Below are 17007 nucleotides of genomic sequence, written 5' to 3'. Positions count from 1 at the left end.
CATTTAGGTTTTCAAAACACAGCACTACGGTAGGAAACAAATTTATTTCAGCTTATAATCGCGCTTGAATGTACCCCACCCTTGTTTCGTTTCCATCTGTAATGCACGAAAGCATGGCCACAGCAGACGACAAATCCCGCATTGCCTATCACACACGCGTTGTGAGATCGCGGGAACACCGTGGAAAGTTCCATTCATGACGTTTGACCCGGTCATGTGAATAGACAATGAGAATTTATCCACCCAATCGTATTCGTTTCCGGTTTTTGAGACGTAACTCACGACAGACCACGCTGTATCTTCACTGTTTGAGACCTGTAAAATCTTTTTTGACAATTGTAGCATATATTCATCGACGAATTTTGCGATATTTTGCTGATTAAAGCTTGATCTGGTGCAAAGTTTGAGCAGCACATGTGTTCTCATGATCGGCGCCATTAAGAAATTTTCGATTCTTCTGCAACGCACGATCGACAATCGATTAATTCTCTCATTTAGGATTGTCGCTTATGGAAACTTGAAAATTTCAAACTTTCATGTATGCATAGTTATTTATCTATGTAGTCCACATGCAATAATCAAGTTTTAGTTCTTTTCTTTGGAAATAAAAGACATTACGAACTATGGTTTCCATGAAACTCACGACAGTATTATCTCTATACACATAAACCCAGTGAGCACAGATCGAAAACTTTTTGCTCACTTAAATCTTTCTATCATGTGATGTATTAAAACCCAAAAGGGTGCCCAAAAGGCTAGTTGCTACATTTGACCTACAAAAAAAACACTTTTGCGCCTGGAAATTGCGTGGGTTACGGTTTCCACTTTCTACTTCAATCTAGTTAACTTATGGAAACTTGTAATTTCAAACTTTCATGTTTGCATATTTATTTATCAATGTTGTCCACATGCAAATTGCAATAATCAAGTTTTAGTTCTTTTCTTTGGAAATAAAAGACATTACAAACTATGGTTTCCATGTAACTCACAACAGTATTATCTCTATACACATAAACCCAGTGAGCACAGATCGAAAACTTTTTGCTCACTTAAATCTTTCTATCATGTATTAAAACCCAAAAGGGTGCCCAAAAGGCTAGTTGCTACATTTGACCTACAAGAAAAACTTTTGCACCTGGAAATTGCGTGGGTTACGGTTTCCACTTTCTACTTCGATCTAGTTAACTTATGGAAACTTGTAATTTCAAACTTTCATGTTTGCATATTTATTTATCAATGTTGTCCACATGCCACATGCAATAACTGAGCTAAAGTTCTTTCCTGTGGGATATTGAAGCCTAAAGTGGAAACCATGTAACCCACGACATAGAGCGTACTGCATGTGTCTAATTGTCATTTCTAAAGAAACCCCGATATGAAAGGTCCTCTCTTTGACAGAAAAAGATACAGGCATGTCTTTTGCACTTAAAAAAGAGTATTTCACTCAATTCAGTCCTACTTTTTTTCCTGGTGTCCATGTCCCATAGTTGTGACCCAGTATCTAGGATGTGCACATATGGGTCAGTTTACAGTCGAAAGCCAATTCCATTCCAGACCAGAGAGAAATTACTGTCAGTTCATGACTGTCAGTATCTAAATTGCACCATGTAAGTACGGAAACAAAATTGGAACTCACCTTTTAAAACGTCCAGAAATTGAGAAAATCAGCTTTAAAAAGGGAGTATTAAAATGGGGGTACATTCAGAGGTTGTGAACACAGCTTCTGAGAAAACAGGGTCTTAAACAGGGGGAGCCTTCAGTTTGGGAGGGGGGGTGTAAGAAAAAAACCCGGTTTCACTGTATTCCCCAAACTGCACTTACCAATCAGGGGTCGCGCGGAAATTGAATGTATATTGTCAGGACAAAGGAGTTTTATTATCAACGTCTTTACTGAAATGCAAGAAACGGAACAGGCCCAAAGTACAATATTGTGCCTTCGTCAATACTGTTTCAAGTTTCAGTTTCTCGTTCAGAAATCGTTTATGAAAAGACCCGCTTAACCTTATCTACTAAATTTGAAATAGAACTCTGTGTCAACTTCAAAAGGTGCAGAACCGAAGTATAATACCTTCGAAGAATTTAACAGCCCACGTCAATTGAGATCGAACTTTCCTGATGGAAGCCAACAAAAGGAGAGTATATTTTTGATCAACAATGTTCAGGCAGAAACAATTTTCCATTCAAGTCCCCCAAGAAAGAAACCAGTTAATAAAATATCGATCTACGTTTTATGTCCTGAGCCGAACAACGGACATCCGCTTAGCCGACTGTGAGAAAGTTCCCTGAAGCGTAGAATTTTTGTATCGCTCAATAGGAACCGTCAACATGTAACGTTTCCAGTTTAAACAACTTCAAGTTCTTATCGATTCGAAAAGCAGACACCACACATTAAGCTCCAAGGAAAATTGAAAATGAAGTGGAAATATTATAGTGCATTCCTATCTCCCTCTCTGTTTGCCTGGGAGATGTGTGTTCACATTTTATTTTCTGTTCTTCCTTTCTATACTTATTAATTGTTCGTGTTATGTTTGTCTTTATTGCGCTCATCTGTACTTCTATATTTAAGTTTGTATCGCAGTTTTAGCAGGGACTGACGTCATCCTAAAATATTGAATATATATTTGTGTAATAAAGATCATCCAATTAATCAATCAACCTCTCTCACTCCCTGTGTGTGTGTGTGTGTGTGTGTGTGTGTGTGTGTGTGTGTGTGTGTGTGTGTGTGTGTGTGTGTGCGTGTGTGTGATCGTGTGTGTGTATGTGTGCTTCTGTGTGTGTGTGAGAGAGAGAGAGAGAGAGAGAGAGAGAGAGAGAGAGAGAGAGAGAGTCTGCACGCGTGTGTGCTTTTGCTACCACAAACCCCTCTATTAAGTTGGAATTTATAGCTAAGCAGCGGCGGCACAGTTGCGATCGACTGTCATTATACTCTTTCTATTATGTTCTTCCAGATCACAGGACGGGCCACAATGGAGAGGAAACCATCTTTGGGGGAGAGAGTGAAAAGCCAATGGAACAACAACCAGGGTTCGTCCGGGTGCAACGAATGATTTCCTCTTCCCATTTCAATTCAATCCACGGATGACGAATTCCGCTTTGTGAGTGGAATAAGAGCCGCCGTTCTCTGTGATACAATTTTCTGCAGCAAAGAAAGCTGTTTCTACGTGGACTGTTTACAACAACAACAACAACAACAACAACAACAACAACAACAACAACAACACTTCTTTCATCTCAAAATCTAGCAGATCAAAAGGCAAGTTGGATTTTGGACAATAAACACACCGAAAGCTACGAAAAAGACGAGAGAAATCTAACATCCGAACCTCAGTTTTTAGACGAGATACTACCAAGTCTTACAGCAAGTTGAAGTTAGGTATAATATCTACCCAAGGTCTGTATATGTTATAAGATGGAAACTTAAGGCATTCTCAAAGTCAAGCTCATTCACAAAAAGATAATGTTCAGTGTAGCATGAGCATCTGAGTTGAACAAAAAGTCGAGCAAAACAACAGCAGAGGGTGTAATAATCACAATATCAAACACGCCTTTTTGAGTGAATCAAAACCTCATTAGCACTCGGTTCTGGGTGCGGGCGGCCACCGGGTGGGTCATTTCCGTGAGTGGAGGTCACACCTGGTCGCCACAAAACATTCCGACCATCCAGATTTACCTTTGCGATTGAGTCTGACAAGTGTAGCTTATCGCTACGGTCACAGGGTAATATATTGTTGTGTTCGAATTAGCCTACCCTTTGTACTTGGCCTAGTAGACTTGAGAAAATCAGGCGGAAGTTTGTTTTGCCTTGTAATTGTCATCGACCCGACACCAAAAACAAAACGAAACAAGTCGCGTAAGGCGAAATTACTACATTTAGTCAAGCTGTGGAACTCACAGAATGAAATTGAACGTAGTCCGCCGCTAGTGCAAAAGGCAGTGAAAGTGACGAGCCTGTTTGGCGCGGTAGCGGTTGCGCTGTGCTTCATAGCACGCTTTACTGTACCTCTCTTCGTTTTAACTTTCTGAGCGTGTTTTTAATCCAAACATATCATATCTATATGTTTTTGGAATCAGGAACCGCCAAGGAATAAGATGAAAGTGTTTTTAAATTGATTTCGAAAATTTAATTTTGATCATAATTTATTGACTAAATGTAAAAACAGAAACGTCCATCTGATTCTAAGTTACAGTGCCAATGCTCATACACAGTGGACCTATACTAGTGTGAAATTTACCTACAGCCCATGAAAGAGGAAAGTGACTTTGTGTCAAACGTGAAGTGTTAAACACTGTGTGGGCACAGGAAGCTTGCTATAGGAAGTTTCAAAACTAGTCCAATAGATCTAAACTCCATGTGAAATTTCATTGACAAACTTCAAAATGCCCCCAAAACGTCTCGTGATTGAGTAATTATTCCCTGACTGTTCACTAAAACGAATTGTTCCAAGTCCTGTGAGACCTCAGGATAGAGCAGTTGACGCACTCGGCGATCCACTCTCTAAAGGCGGTCCTTGATTCAGCCCCCAGTCGACTTCGCGAAGCCTTTTTACCGAAAACTCAGTGCCAAAGCTTTGTGCAGCGAGCTTCGTGAAGTAGACTTCGCGAATTCGACTAATTAATATCAGGCTTGCCAAACCTTGAAGACGTGTAACTCCCAAATCCTACGTTCACCATGAACGACAACGCCCTGACCTACCACAACAAGCTGATCGAGTGGTATGCCAACAAGCAGCTGCACAACACACCCATCCCACAGCACGTGCTGCACAAGCCACACCGGTCAGACCTGTCCGCAGACAAGCACCAGTCCATCGGCAAGTGGTGTGATGACGTCAACCGACTCTTCATCGACCCCCCGAAGAAAGAGCCCAAGCAGCTGTTCAGAAAGTGCAAGTACTCTGACGCCATGTTCCCGCCCAACAAGTCCACTGTCCGCAGCCACTCGGCCAGTCCGTCCAAACAGCTGTGGTCAAGCCCAGGGAAGAGGAACCCGGTGAAGAGCGTCGTGCTGACCGGTCAGCCTGGGGTCAAGCACCAGCCCTCACACGTCAGGGACCGCAGACTGGACGACGAGAAGCACACGGCCCTGGCGGCCAAGATGGCGGACAACACCAACCACTACGCGCAGGAGCGCAAGATCGTACACCTCAACATCCACCCGGACTGGAAGCGCAAGCTCTCCACGGGCTGGACCATCAACAGACCCCTGCTGTACCCCAAGGTCCCCCCGCCACCCCCACCCGACAACCTCCTGGTGGACATACCCGACTACCTAGTGAGGAACGAGGACAACAAGATGGAGGTGTGTTCACTGCAGGGGCCGCCCAAAAGAAAGTCTAGCTCCAACGGCTCAGACAACTCGGAAACTGCCCACGTTGCGAGCAGAAGACCGTCTGAGCTGAAGCGTCTCTCAATACAGAAGGATGTTAGTGATGAGCTAAAAGACTCCAAGGAAGACGATGCAGGGAATGACTTTAAGAACAAAGGAACACAGTGCGAACCAGACACAGACAGAAAACCTTCCACAAATGAAGAAGAGACTGAGACGCCGAGATCTCGTAACAGACCTATCGTGTCAGCTCGCTCGTCATCCAACGGCATCCTCAACGTTCTGTCAGTGGACGACTGCAAGATGATAATGAGGCACCGCCCTGTGCGCGTCATAGACACTCATGACACCATGTTCCTCCCGCCTCCCAAACTCTCCGTACACAAAGAGAGCAGGGAGGATGGATGTGATGATGACGTCATTCCCGAGGAAGACGAGGATGTGGGTTCTAATGACGTCACCACCACGCAGAACACTCCCATCAGACTGAGCCAGGGCCGGGGGTCGGCCAGGACAACGCTCACCCCCTCACAGGTTGGTACCTCATCAATATTCATTTGTAAGAACCGTATTGGGTATTTAAATCTACCTTCCTTTTTATGTAATCTACCACGTCAGCCACCAAGGATGTGCCCAGGGCTGAGGTGCACGACACACAACTGGGTGCCATCCAACTGGGTGGGAATAAGCCGCGGGGTCTGATTGGTTGAAATCACAACTCTCAATTTCAACCAATCCGAACCCGCGACTTGGTACCGACCATTTGGGTGGCACCCATGTTCAGCCCCGGCTGAAGTGATAGTTCATACCAGAAGAAATGTTTATACTTTAACATTCACCATCATCATATCATACCCAGCTCTATTTTTTCATGTCTTTGTATTTTTCTCTCCCATTGCGTCAAGTCTTTTCTTTAATCACATCCTGTGTTTACAGTAACCATGTGCAATGCCGGTTTGTTTTGTATTTTGAGAAGGGAGGATCGAGTTGATAGTTCTACCACACACAAAATAATGCCGTTTCCTTGTCAGTGTGTGTGTGTGTGTGTGTGTGTGTGTGTGTGTGTGTGTGTGTGTGTGTGTGTGTGTGTGTGTGTGTGACCAGAGCATCTCGCTGGGAACAGACGATCGAAGTACTAACTGTCCAACATAAGAGGATAAATGAGACGGCATAATCGACTTACCCGCGCCAGACGCTTTGACACACTTCTCTGTGTGTGTGTGTGTGTGTGTGTGTGTGTGTGTGTGTGTGTGTGTGTGTAACATTTTTGCTGGCGAGACCTCACACTTGTGGGTTTTTGCATGTGGTATCGGCCATGTACAAGCATTTCTGAAAACGAAGACACATGATTGCGTGTCATGCATTCTTTCTTTTCTGTTACTGCTGTTTGATTTTCAGCAAACGCTTTGATCGTATGCACTACAGAAAAACGCAATTTTTAGTGTTACTATTAGTGACAAGATTAGAAACTTTCTGGCAATACCAACAATGTTCCTGTCTAAGAAAAACAAGTCCTTAAATACTTTGAACTAGCGGGTATTGATCGATCACGAAGATGCAAACTCACACAAATACGTGCTTGAAACTCTGACATCTATCTATCTATCTATCTATCTATCTTCTTCTATCTATCTATCTATATATACGACTTGTGTCTGTCTGTCTGTCTGTCTGTCTGTCTGTCTGTGTCTGTGTGCGCGATGCACGGCCAAAGTTCTCGATGGATCTGCTTCAAATTTGGTGGGCATATTCAGGTACACCCGGGACAGGACACAACCTGGTCGATATTTCAACACGTGCTCTCAGCGCGCAGCGCTGAACCGATTTTGCTTCCACCTCAGCTACCCGGGCCCCCATACCGACACACCAAAGCCAAAGTTCTCGGTGGATCTTTTTCAAATTTGGACACCGTATTCAGCTGCACCCCGGACACAATATCATCGATGAGATATTTCAACACGTGCTCTCAGCGCGCAGCGCTGAACCGATTTTGGTTTTTCTGTTCATTTCACCATTCCAAGTAACTCTTCCTTATCTTCTCCATGTTTTTAGCGTTTACCTCCCTTCCTTCGTATGGTGCACTATAGTATGAGGGGGCATCTTCGGATATTCCCGGCGTTCTGTTACTATTTTTAGAAGGTCACCGCAGTGTCCAGAACGTAAATTGGACCCGTAAATTATCCTCACTGTAAAAGTCCAAAGGTCGAATCAATTTATAGCCACGCGAAAAATACACTGTCATCTATCTCTCTAAATATACGGCTTCTTTGTGTTTGTGTGTGTGTGTGTGTGTGTGTGTGTGTGTGTGTGTGTCTCTCTCTATGTGGGCAACACCTGTGGATTGTTCAGTTCTGTTTGTGATGTGGTCTGGCGGCTTTTGTGTATTTGTATGTACTGGCCTTCCTTTGAGAAGCCATAACAGTTCAAAAGGGCTTAGAGATAAGCTCTAAATTGCTCAATCCTGTTTGAGTGGAGTTCGCCTCCAAAGGTGATTAACACGGTTACATTCGTCGACAAGGATGGGACTCGATAGGGTCAGGAATGACATTATGGCCACTGAATCATTTTCGTGCTGTTCCCATTCCACGAATCTGGGAGGGACCTAAGCTTGGCGGGTCCATTGTTCGGACCCGGCAAAGCCGGCGTACGGCTCTAAGTACTTCTTCCCGGCGAAGCCGGCTACCCGGCGAAGCGGGTATTCATCTAGTCTTCTATATGTATATACGACTTATGTCTGTGTGTGTGTGTGTGTGTGTGTTCACGATGCACGGCCAAAGTTCTCGATGGATCTGCTTCAAATTTGGTGGGCATATTCAGGTAGACCCCGGACACAACCTGGTCGATGAGAATTTTCAACACGTGCTCTAAGCGCGGCGCGGTGAACCGATTTTGGTTTTTCTGTAGATCCATTCCCAGTAACTCTTCCTTATCTTCTCCAGTGTTTTGCGCGTTTATCTCCCTTCCTTCCAAGCAGCTTCAGATATTCCCGTTACTATTTTTAGAAGGTCACTGCACTGTCCAGAACGCTTTCCTTGCATGTACCCGTAAGTTGTCCTCACTGTAAAAGTGCAAAGGTCGAATCTATTTATCGAAAAATCCACTGTCATCTATCTCTATATACTTATATATAGATAGATATTTACGGCTTCCATGTGTGTGTGTCTGTGTGTGTGTGTGTGAGTGTGTGCGTAGGCAACACCTGTGGATAGTAGAGTTTTGTTTGTGATGGGGTCTGGCGGCTTTTGTCTCTCTGTATGTTCTGGCCTTCCTTTGAGAAGCCATAACAGTTATTATAGGGCTTAGAAATAAGCTCTAAATTTCTCAATCCCGTTTGAGTGGACTTCACCTTCAAAGGTGATTGTGGTGTTTCGGCACTCGGTTACATTTGGCGTCGTCGACATGATATGTTCAGGAATGGCATTATGGCCACTGAATCATTTTCGTGCTGTTCCCATTCAACCAACCTGGGACGGACCTAAGCTTGGCGGGTCCATGGTTCGGAACTTTGGGTACAAAGTTCATTCAAAGGGGGTCGAGTGTGACAGGGAGACTACCGTCGCCCTTCACAGCAGACTCTGCAGAGTTGTTCGCCTTAGAAGTTGTGAGCTATTTATAGCTAGCTCGCCAGGCAACAGCAGTGGATTGTAGAGTTCTGTTTGTGATGGGGTCTGGCGGCTTTTGTCTCTCTGTATGTTCTTGCCTTCCTTTGTGTGGGCACAAACTGGTGGATGAAAATGTTCAACACGTGCTCTAAGACGGCGAACCGCCACGCTGTCTGTCTCTGTCTCGCGATTCACCCGGCAAAGCCGGGTATTCCTCTAGTATATACATACGGCTTGTGTCTGTGTGTGTGTGTGTTCGCGATGCAAAGTTCTCGATGGATCTGCTTCAAATTTGGTGGGCATATTCAGGTAGACCCCGGACACAACCTGGTCGATGAGAATTTTCAATACGTGCTCTCAGCGCACAGCGCTGAACCGATTTTGGTTTTTCTGTTCATCTTCCCAGATCCATTCCCAGTAACTCTTCCTTATCTTCTCCAGTGTTTTGCGTTTATCTCCCTTCCTTCGTGTGGCGTCAATCCATATTCCCGTTACTATTTTTAGAAGGTCACTGTCCGCAACGCTCAATCCATATTCCAGTTACTATTTTTAGAAGTTTTCCTTCGTGTGGCGTCAATCGCGTACGGTGCGCCACTCACCCGGCGAAGCCGGCGTACGGTGCGCCACTAACCCGGCAAAGCCGGGTACCCGGCAAAGCCGGGTATTCGACTCTACTTCTTCCCGGCGAAGCGGGTATTCATCTAGTAATATATATATACTTCTTGTATTGTCCCCAGGTAAATTAACGGGTGAACGCCTACCGGGAGATGTTAACTTATATTTCTTGTATTGTTCCCAGGTGAATTCAAGGGTGAACGCATACCGGGAGATGTTAACTTATATTTCTTGTATTGTCCCCAGGTGAATTCACGGGTGAACGCCTACCGGGAGATGTACGACACGTACAGCAAAATGACCCCAGAGGCCAAGGTCACACGCCCCTCCTCCGCCGCGGTGCAGAAAGCTTTCGACGTCCTCCTCGACAAGAAGTTCCAGGCTGTGCAGTCCAGTCGCCGGCCTCTGTCCAGCCCTTCCAAGCTCCTCCAACCACGTCCTTCCAGTCGGACCGGTAGCCACGCCTCCTCCCCAGGCTCCGCCCCCTCCCTGCGCTTCCAGCAGCTGAACAACACCCTGCGACAACAGATGTACGACTACCTGGACACGCACTGGTTCCACACCAAGCTCAGGTTCCAGCGCACCAAGAACGGCTACACCCGCTCCGCCATGAAGAAGGGCAGGATGATCACCTCCAGTCCCAGACTGTCTGACGATGATGAACTCTGATGTCCCCCGAAAGCGGAGTACGGCTGCCTAAGTGGCGGGGTAAAAACGGTCATACACACAAAATCCCACTCGTGCAAAAAACACGAGTGTACGTGGGAATTTCAGCCCATGAACGCAGAAGAAGAAGAAGACCCCTGATGAACAAATCCTGATGCTTCTTCTTCTTCTTCTTCTTCTTTTTCTTCGGCGATCAACGGTTGTGTCACTGTTAGTCTGAGGCTTGCTGGTATTATTATGAACTGGCAAGTTCGGCGCAGGTCTTCAAAAGTTCCCCACAGTTTTGCATCTGGAGTTTTGTTCTGTGGCCAGGTCTGGTTGCGCAAGGGGACATGGACTGATGGAGAGGGCATGCTTGCAGAACCTGATGCTTAAATGATAATCTGTTGACTCTAAGCTGGGTAAATCATGGTGCATGTCCTTGAAGATAGGACTGTTTGTTTGTCTTCAGGAGCCAGTGTTGATTCATCACAATCAGGATTCTATATGATCCTCAGCAAAACAAATGGATATCCATGGACACCCACTTGGTAACAAATTTGAAGACAACTAAATCTGTCCTGCAGAAATTGTTCAAGATAACCATACTTATACACTTGCAGATGACCTTGAACTGCTGTCATTTCACCGATGTTGCTGATGGTGAGTCCATACAAGACTAGCATTGGATGTGAAGTTGCACTTCGTTTGTGTGAGGACGAATAAGGATGATGACTCAGTAGATTCTGTGGTATATCTCTGCCTCTAGTGATGATCACTGATTTGGGTATATCACTGCCATCAAGCATACTGATGACAATTAACAACTTGTTGAAGCTGGAATGGTTACATATATCACATACAACTGAAAGAACTGACTCTTGAGATTTTACTGAACTTGGAGAGTTGAAGGTCTTAAAAAAAGTGACAGGTAAGGTACATGTGCCAGGAGATTTCTTTCAGTTTCAGCTGTGACCTGAAATTACTGCACACCTTTTCCTTAGAACATAATAGTGTGAATGGCTGGGGTAGCTTGCTGGAGCAATTGTGAACACTTTCATTCTTTCTTTATTTGGTGTTTAACGTCGTTTTCAACCACGAAGGTTATATCGCGACGGGGAAAGGGGGGAGATGGGATAGAGCCACTTGTTAATTGTTTCTTGTTCACTAAAGCACTAATCAAAAAATTGCTCCAGGGGCTTGCAACGTAGTACAATATATGACCTTACTGGGAGAATGCAAGTTTCCAGTACAAAGGACTTAACATTTCTTACATACTGCTTGACTAAAATCTTTACAAACATTGACTATATTCTATACAAGAAACACTTAACAAGGGTAAAAGGAGAAACAGAATCCGTTAGTCGCCTCTTACGACATGCTGGGGAGCATCGTGTAAATTCTTCCCCGGCCCTAACCCGCGGGGGGAAATTGTGAACACGAGGAAAGCATGTCGAAAAGAAAGGAGCACACTTTGTGTGCAATAAATCAAGAATGACATCAAAATACTTTGTTTGTGACTGTGCTTTGATATGTGTGTGTGTGAGTGTGTTTGTGAGTGTGTGTCCATGTGTGTGTGTGTGTGTGTGTGTGTGTGTTTGTGAGTGTGTGTCCATGTGTGTGTGTATGTCCGTGTGTGTGTGTGTGTGTGTGTGTGTATGTGTGTGTGTGTGTGTGTGTGTGTATGTTCACGAGTGTGTGTGTGTGTGTTTATGAGTGTGTGTGTGAGTGTGTTCACGAGTGTGTGTGTGAGTGTATGTTTATGTGTGAGTGTATGTTTATGTGTGTGTGTGTGTGTGTGTGTGTGTGTGTGTGTGTGTTTATGTTCACGTGTGTGTGTGTGTGTGTGTGTGTCAGAGAGAGAGAGAGAGTTCAAGTTTCTCTACATGTGTGTCTTTGACTCACAGGGTACTTCTGTTGGCAGGCACACCAACCAACCCACCCACCATTCACCAAACCAAAACAAAGCCCATGCTATTCAAGCTGAAATGAATAGACGGGCGCTGTGGTGGGGTGGTAAGACGTCGGCCTCTTAATCGGAAGGTCGAGGGTTCGAATCCCGGCCGCGGCCGCCTGGTGGTTTAAGTGTGGAGATTTTTCCGATCTCCCAGGTCAACTTATGTGCAGACCTGCTAGTGGCTTATCCCCCTTCGTGTGTACACGCAAGCACAAGACCAAGTGCGCACGGAAAAGATCCTGTAATCCATGTCAGAGTTCGGTGGGTTACAGAAACACGAACATACCCAGCATGCTTCCTCCGAAAGCGGCGTATGGCTGCCTAAATGGCGGGGGAAAAACGGTCATACACGTAAAATTCCACTCGTGTAAAAACACGAGTGTACGTGAGAGTTTCAGCCCACGAACGCAGCAGAAGAAGAAGCTGAAATGAACAAGGAAACCAACAAAGAAACAAATAGGCAGAAACAAACAGCCAAAGTACACGTACATCTCAAGGTAATTAACACCTGTAGGTGCTTACCTGTCCCAGTGACATAATCAGTTTGGGCTAGTACTGACTGTTCCCACTAAAGCAGCGTATGGCTGCCTTAATGGCGGGGTAAAAATGGTCATAGACGTAAAAAAGTTTTAGCCCATGAACAAAGAAGAAGAAGAAGGCTGGTACTGACAGACAGGCAGGTAAAATTCCAGGTAATGAACACCTGTAGGCACTCACCTGTCCCATAGTCTGTCCCACGGACAGGATCAGTTTCAGCTGGTACTGACAGCCAGGGTGCAGGTACATTTCCAGGTGGGCCTCGGAGTGTTCGTAGCCATAGTAATCCTCTTTCTGCTCCTCTCGCGGATTCTGCAGTTTGACTGGCAGTCTTCCTGTTTCTCCAAACCTGAAAAAATAGTTATATTAACTTTTAATATTGGAAACGTTATATATGCAGAACAGTTCTCCCAAGGGTTAAAAGTGGCATATCCGTCTAACAACCTCTCATCCTTACTCTTTACAGTACAGTGGAACTCCCCTATTAACTCATGGTCTCCCAGGTACGGATATATTTGTACCCACTCATATGGCTCTATCTGACCAGGTACGGATATAACCGCTCAGACTGTTAGCTTCAGTCGCTTCCTGTAACGTCCATCTAACGCCTGCATTCCAGCGTGTTCATACACAGTTACTACACAGTTACTACAATTCTGAGTGACCTGTTACAGTACAGCTAGTCTCGGCTAAAAAAAACCTTGGTCAACATAGGTGGGGTAGAAAGTATTAAGACCTACACAAATTTGAGATAATCAGGTCTTATAACGGAGGTAGTCTGTATATGGAGGTGAATTTACAGAGGTTATGAACAGAAAATCTCAAAGAGTAAGGTGGTCTTCTTCTTCTTCTTCTTCTGCGTTCGTGGGCTGAAACTCCCACGTACACTCGTGTTTTTTGCACGAGTGGAATTTTACGTGTATGACCGTTTTTTACCCCGCCATTTAGGCAGCCATACGCCGTTTTCGGAGGAAGCATGCTGGGTATTTTCGTGTTTCTATAACCCATCGAACTCTGACATGGATTACAGGATCTTTTTCGTGCGCACTTGGTCTTGTGCTTGCGTGTACACACGGGGGTGTTCGGACACCAAGGAGAGTCTGCACACAAAGTTGACTCTGAGAAATAAATCTCTCGCCGAACGTGGGGACGAACTCACGCTGACAGCGGCCAACTGGATACAAATCCAGCGCGCTACCGACTGAGCTACATCCCCGCCCCAAGGTGGTCTTAAATTGGGGGTTCTTAAAAGGGGGGTTCCACTGTAAACAAACGAAGACAGCTTAGCTGGTAGATTTTCACTCCATCTCAGTGGGTTTAGCTCACCCCCCCCCCCCCCCCTTCCCGCCTGTTCTCTGTTGCCAACCCCATCCCATTTCCACAAAGTTTTGTGTATGTATGTGTGTGTGTGTGTGTGTGTGCAATAAACTGCAGTTCATCTTACTTGAAGAAATTGTAGGTGTTTTCGTTGCTCCATGGTACACTCAGCATCATCACGCTTCCCTCATAGAAACCTGTAAAAAGACACACATTGAATTCACTTTGGAAGAGGAAGACAAACACGAAGATGAAAAGCAAAACAGCAGCACAAGGTAACAAAGGAAAGGGAACACAGAACAACAGTTACATTTTGTTGTGTACGGGTCGACATACTGTAAATGTAATATTTGGTTTTGTCAATAATTAAACATTCCAATAACCTACAATTCTCGTTTTTTTTTATTTTGAATTTTGGAACATTAGCAGTCTACCTGTTTTGGGATTTCTGAGAAAATGAGATTTTCAAAACATTGGTTTTTTTTTTAAATGCAGACTATATGAATAGAAATGTCAAGAAAACAAGGTCTTAAAAGGGAGGAAGTGTCAAACAGGAGTCTTAAAAATGAAGATTCTGTTTTAATACGGTGGAACATCACCCCCCCCCCTGGTCTTAAAATGGAGTAAATTTACAGAGGTTAAACTTAAAAACAAAAGTCTGAGAAAAACAGGTCTTAAAAAGGAGGGAGTCTTAAAACTGGGGGATTTTAAAAGGGGGGTTCTACTGTCACAACAAAGTATCCATAGCAACCCACCTGGATCCACTTTGTGGCTGCAGCGTAGCGGCGAGACCTGTGCAGTGTATGCAGTGAGGGGACTGTAGAGCCCAGCAAGATGCAGGCTGTAGAAGACGGTGTTGTTGCGAATCTGCAGCATGGCCATGCCGTCGGTCACGCTGATGGGGAAGGAGATGACGGTGTCGTAGAAGCTTGGCATCTCGTACACCAGGTGGCGCGTGTCCATCCTGTACTTGTCCACCACGATCTCCACCTGAAGAATCAAGAATAGACAAAGTTCAAAAATAACTCACTCTCACACCACAATCTCCACCTGAAGTGTCAGTGGAAGAATAGACAACGTTTGGAAATAACTCACACACAAACACATTTTTACACACAATACCTAACAATAAGTAGACGAACTCCGAAAATCACTCTGTCAAGTTTGAATGGGTTGTGAAAGAGTGAATACTCTTGCTTTTAGTGAGTCAAACTTTTTCACGTTACATGACATAGCCCAGTCAATAGCGAGGGGTGTGTCTGAAACATACAGATTCAGAGCGATGTGCACACATGCAAAAATACACAGATGCACACATACACAGCGAAACAGGCAGATCCACACAACATACACACACGCACGCACACACGAATGCACGCACACACGAATGCATGCACACACACACACACAGACACACACACACACACACACACAGACTTCACTAACCTTGCTGGATCCTTTCGGTATAAACAGAACAACATGTGTATTCTCCCCAAGTTCTTCGCGATCCAGCCGGACAAACTGAAATCAGAAATTATTTTGATTGTGCATTCATCCACTCACTGTGCAGCTTGCACATCAATGTCAAAACTAATACAAGTACTGCTGTTTTACTAAATCAGTTCAAATATTTGCAACGTTTGTTTGTAATCTGATCAATAGTTTTTGTTTTAAAGTACACATGCTTTACATGTTTATGCACCCTTTTGATTTATTTCACTCTGGACAAAATACTTGATTCTAAATGGAACAACAAACAAAACAAATCACACACACACAAAAATTAATTTAGGGATGGGACTGAGAAAGAAATGAAAACGTTTACTGGGGATGGGGTTGGGATTGGCCTTAAAGCTGTGAAATATCTACAATTTGGACAGCCAAGCTGTGGAATTTCTCAATTTGACATGAAAACTGGGCTCTTCTGTTTAAATTGACAAAAAAGCGTGCTCAAGTGGATTTGTGTGCACATCCCATCCATGTTCATTGCAAGATTATGTCCGCATTACATTCTCAAAAATAAAAATAAAAATGTGTCAACAGATGTACAACTGACCTTTCTGTCAGAGTAGCGAGGAGGTAACAGTTTGGCTTGTGACTCCAAGCTCAAACAGTCAGAGCTGAAACACATACAGTCTTCATAGAAACAAACCAAACTTACAACACATGAAGCAGTCAGCATTTTTAATACTCAAATATTTAGCAGTCTTGTTAAACACTACAACTAAAACACACACAAAACACATACATGTACAAGCAGCAACTTTACCTAGCCATGGTAGTGTGTGTGCAAGTGCAAGCTTGTGTGTGTGTGTGTGTGTGTGTGTGTGTGTGTGTGTGTGTGTGTGTGTGTGTGTGTGTATGTGTTTGTGTGTGTATGTGTGTGTGTGTGTGTGTGTGTGTGTGTGTGTGTGTGTGCATATGTGCTTACATGAGTGAGTGAGTGAGTGAGTGAGTGTATGTATGTGTATGTGTGTTGTGTGTGTATGTGTGTTGTGTGTGTGCGTGTGCATGCGTGCGTACATGCATGCATGCATGCGTACATGCGTGTTTGGGTCTGCGTGTGCGTGTGTGTGTGTGTGAGTGTGGTGTGCGTGTGTGTGTGTGTGAGTGTGTGTGGTGACTTACCATCTATCTTGCCCCGCTGGAACACGACACGCACATATCCAGTTCTTGGCAGTCTGCAAGAAACCATTCCATACCATAATGGCACAACACATGTCTACCTCTCTGTTCTAAATTAATGATTACAACTTTAATTGCTATTTGTTTTCTCCCAGAATTGGTGGGTTTTTTTTTAACTCACATCAACATTGATTTCAGGACTTTCCTGAGTATAATATTTTTCCTCGAACCTTCTTCTTCTCTTCTTCTGCCTTCGTGGGCTGAAACTCCCACGTACACTCGTGTTTTTTGCACGAGTGGAATTTTTACGTGTATGACCGTTTTTTCCCCCGCCATTTAGGCAGCCATACGCCGTTTTCGGAGGAAGCATGCTGGGTATTTTC

General features: G+C 44.4%; 2 protein-coding genes across 3 annotated transcripts in view; one reads left to right on the top strand and one right to left on the bottom strand.

Annotated features, from left to right (window-relative positions):
* Positions 1–17007, bottom strand: part of LOC138960081 (GPI inositol-deacylase-like) — a 70902-nt gene that overhangs the window by 31030 nt on the left and 22865 nt on the right. For both annotated transcript variants that reach the window (XR_011453882.1, XM_070331811.1), the window contains exons 15-20: positions 16628–16680; positions 16056–16119; positions 15446–15520; positions 14755–14989; positions 14127–14196; positions 12863–13031 (exon numbers count right to left, since the gene is read on the bottom strand). Coding sequence is in view for 1 of the 2 variants with exons in the window: in XM_070331811.1 (XP_070187912.1) it covers positions 12863–13031; positions 14127–14196; positions 14755–14989; positions 15446–15520; positions 16056–16119; positions 16628–16680 (666 nt within the window). In the remaining variant the exon portion in view is untranslated. The remainder of the gene's footprint in view (positions 1–12862; positions 13032–14126; positions 14197–14754; positions 14990–15445; positions 15521–16055; positions 16120–16627; positions 16681–17007) is intronic.
* Positions 4164–11681, top strand: LOC138960082 (uncharacterized). Its single transcript, XM_070331813.1, has 2 exons — positions 4164–5860; positions 9790–11681. The coding sequence occupies exons 1-2, from the start codon at positions 4670–4672 to the stop codon at positions 10210–10212; spliced, it is 1614 nt and encodes a 537-aa protein (XP_070187914.1). The 5' UTR covers positions 4164–4669; the 3' UTR covers positions 10213–11681.

The sequence above is a fragment of the Littorina saxatilis genome, linkage group LG2, assembly GCF_037325665.1.
Source record: "Littorina saxatilis isolate snail1 linkage group LG2, US_GU_Lsax_2.0, whole genome shotgun sequence".
Classification (NCBI taxonomy): domain Eukaryota; kingdom Metazoa; phylum Mollusca; class Gastropoda; order Littorinimorpha; family Littorinidae; genus Littorina; species Littorina saxatilis.
The sequence above is the reverse complement of the archived record's forward strand: the minus strand, read 5'-3'. Positions and strand labels throughout refer to the sequence as shown.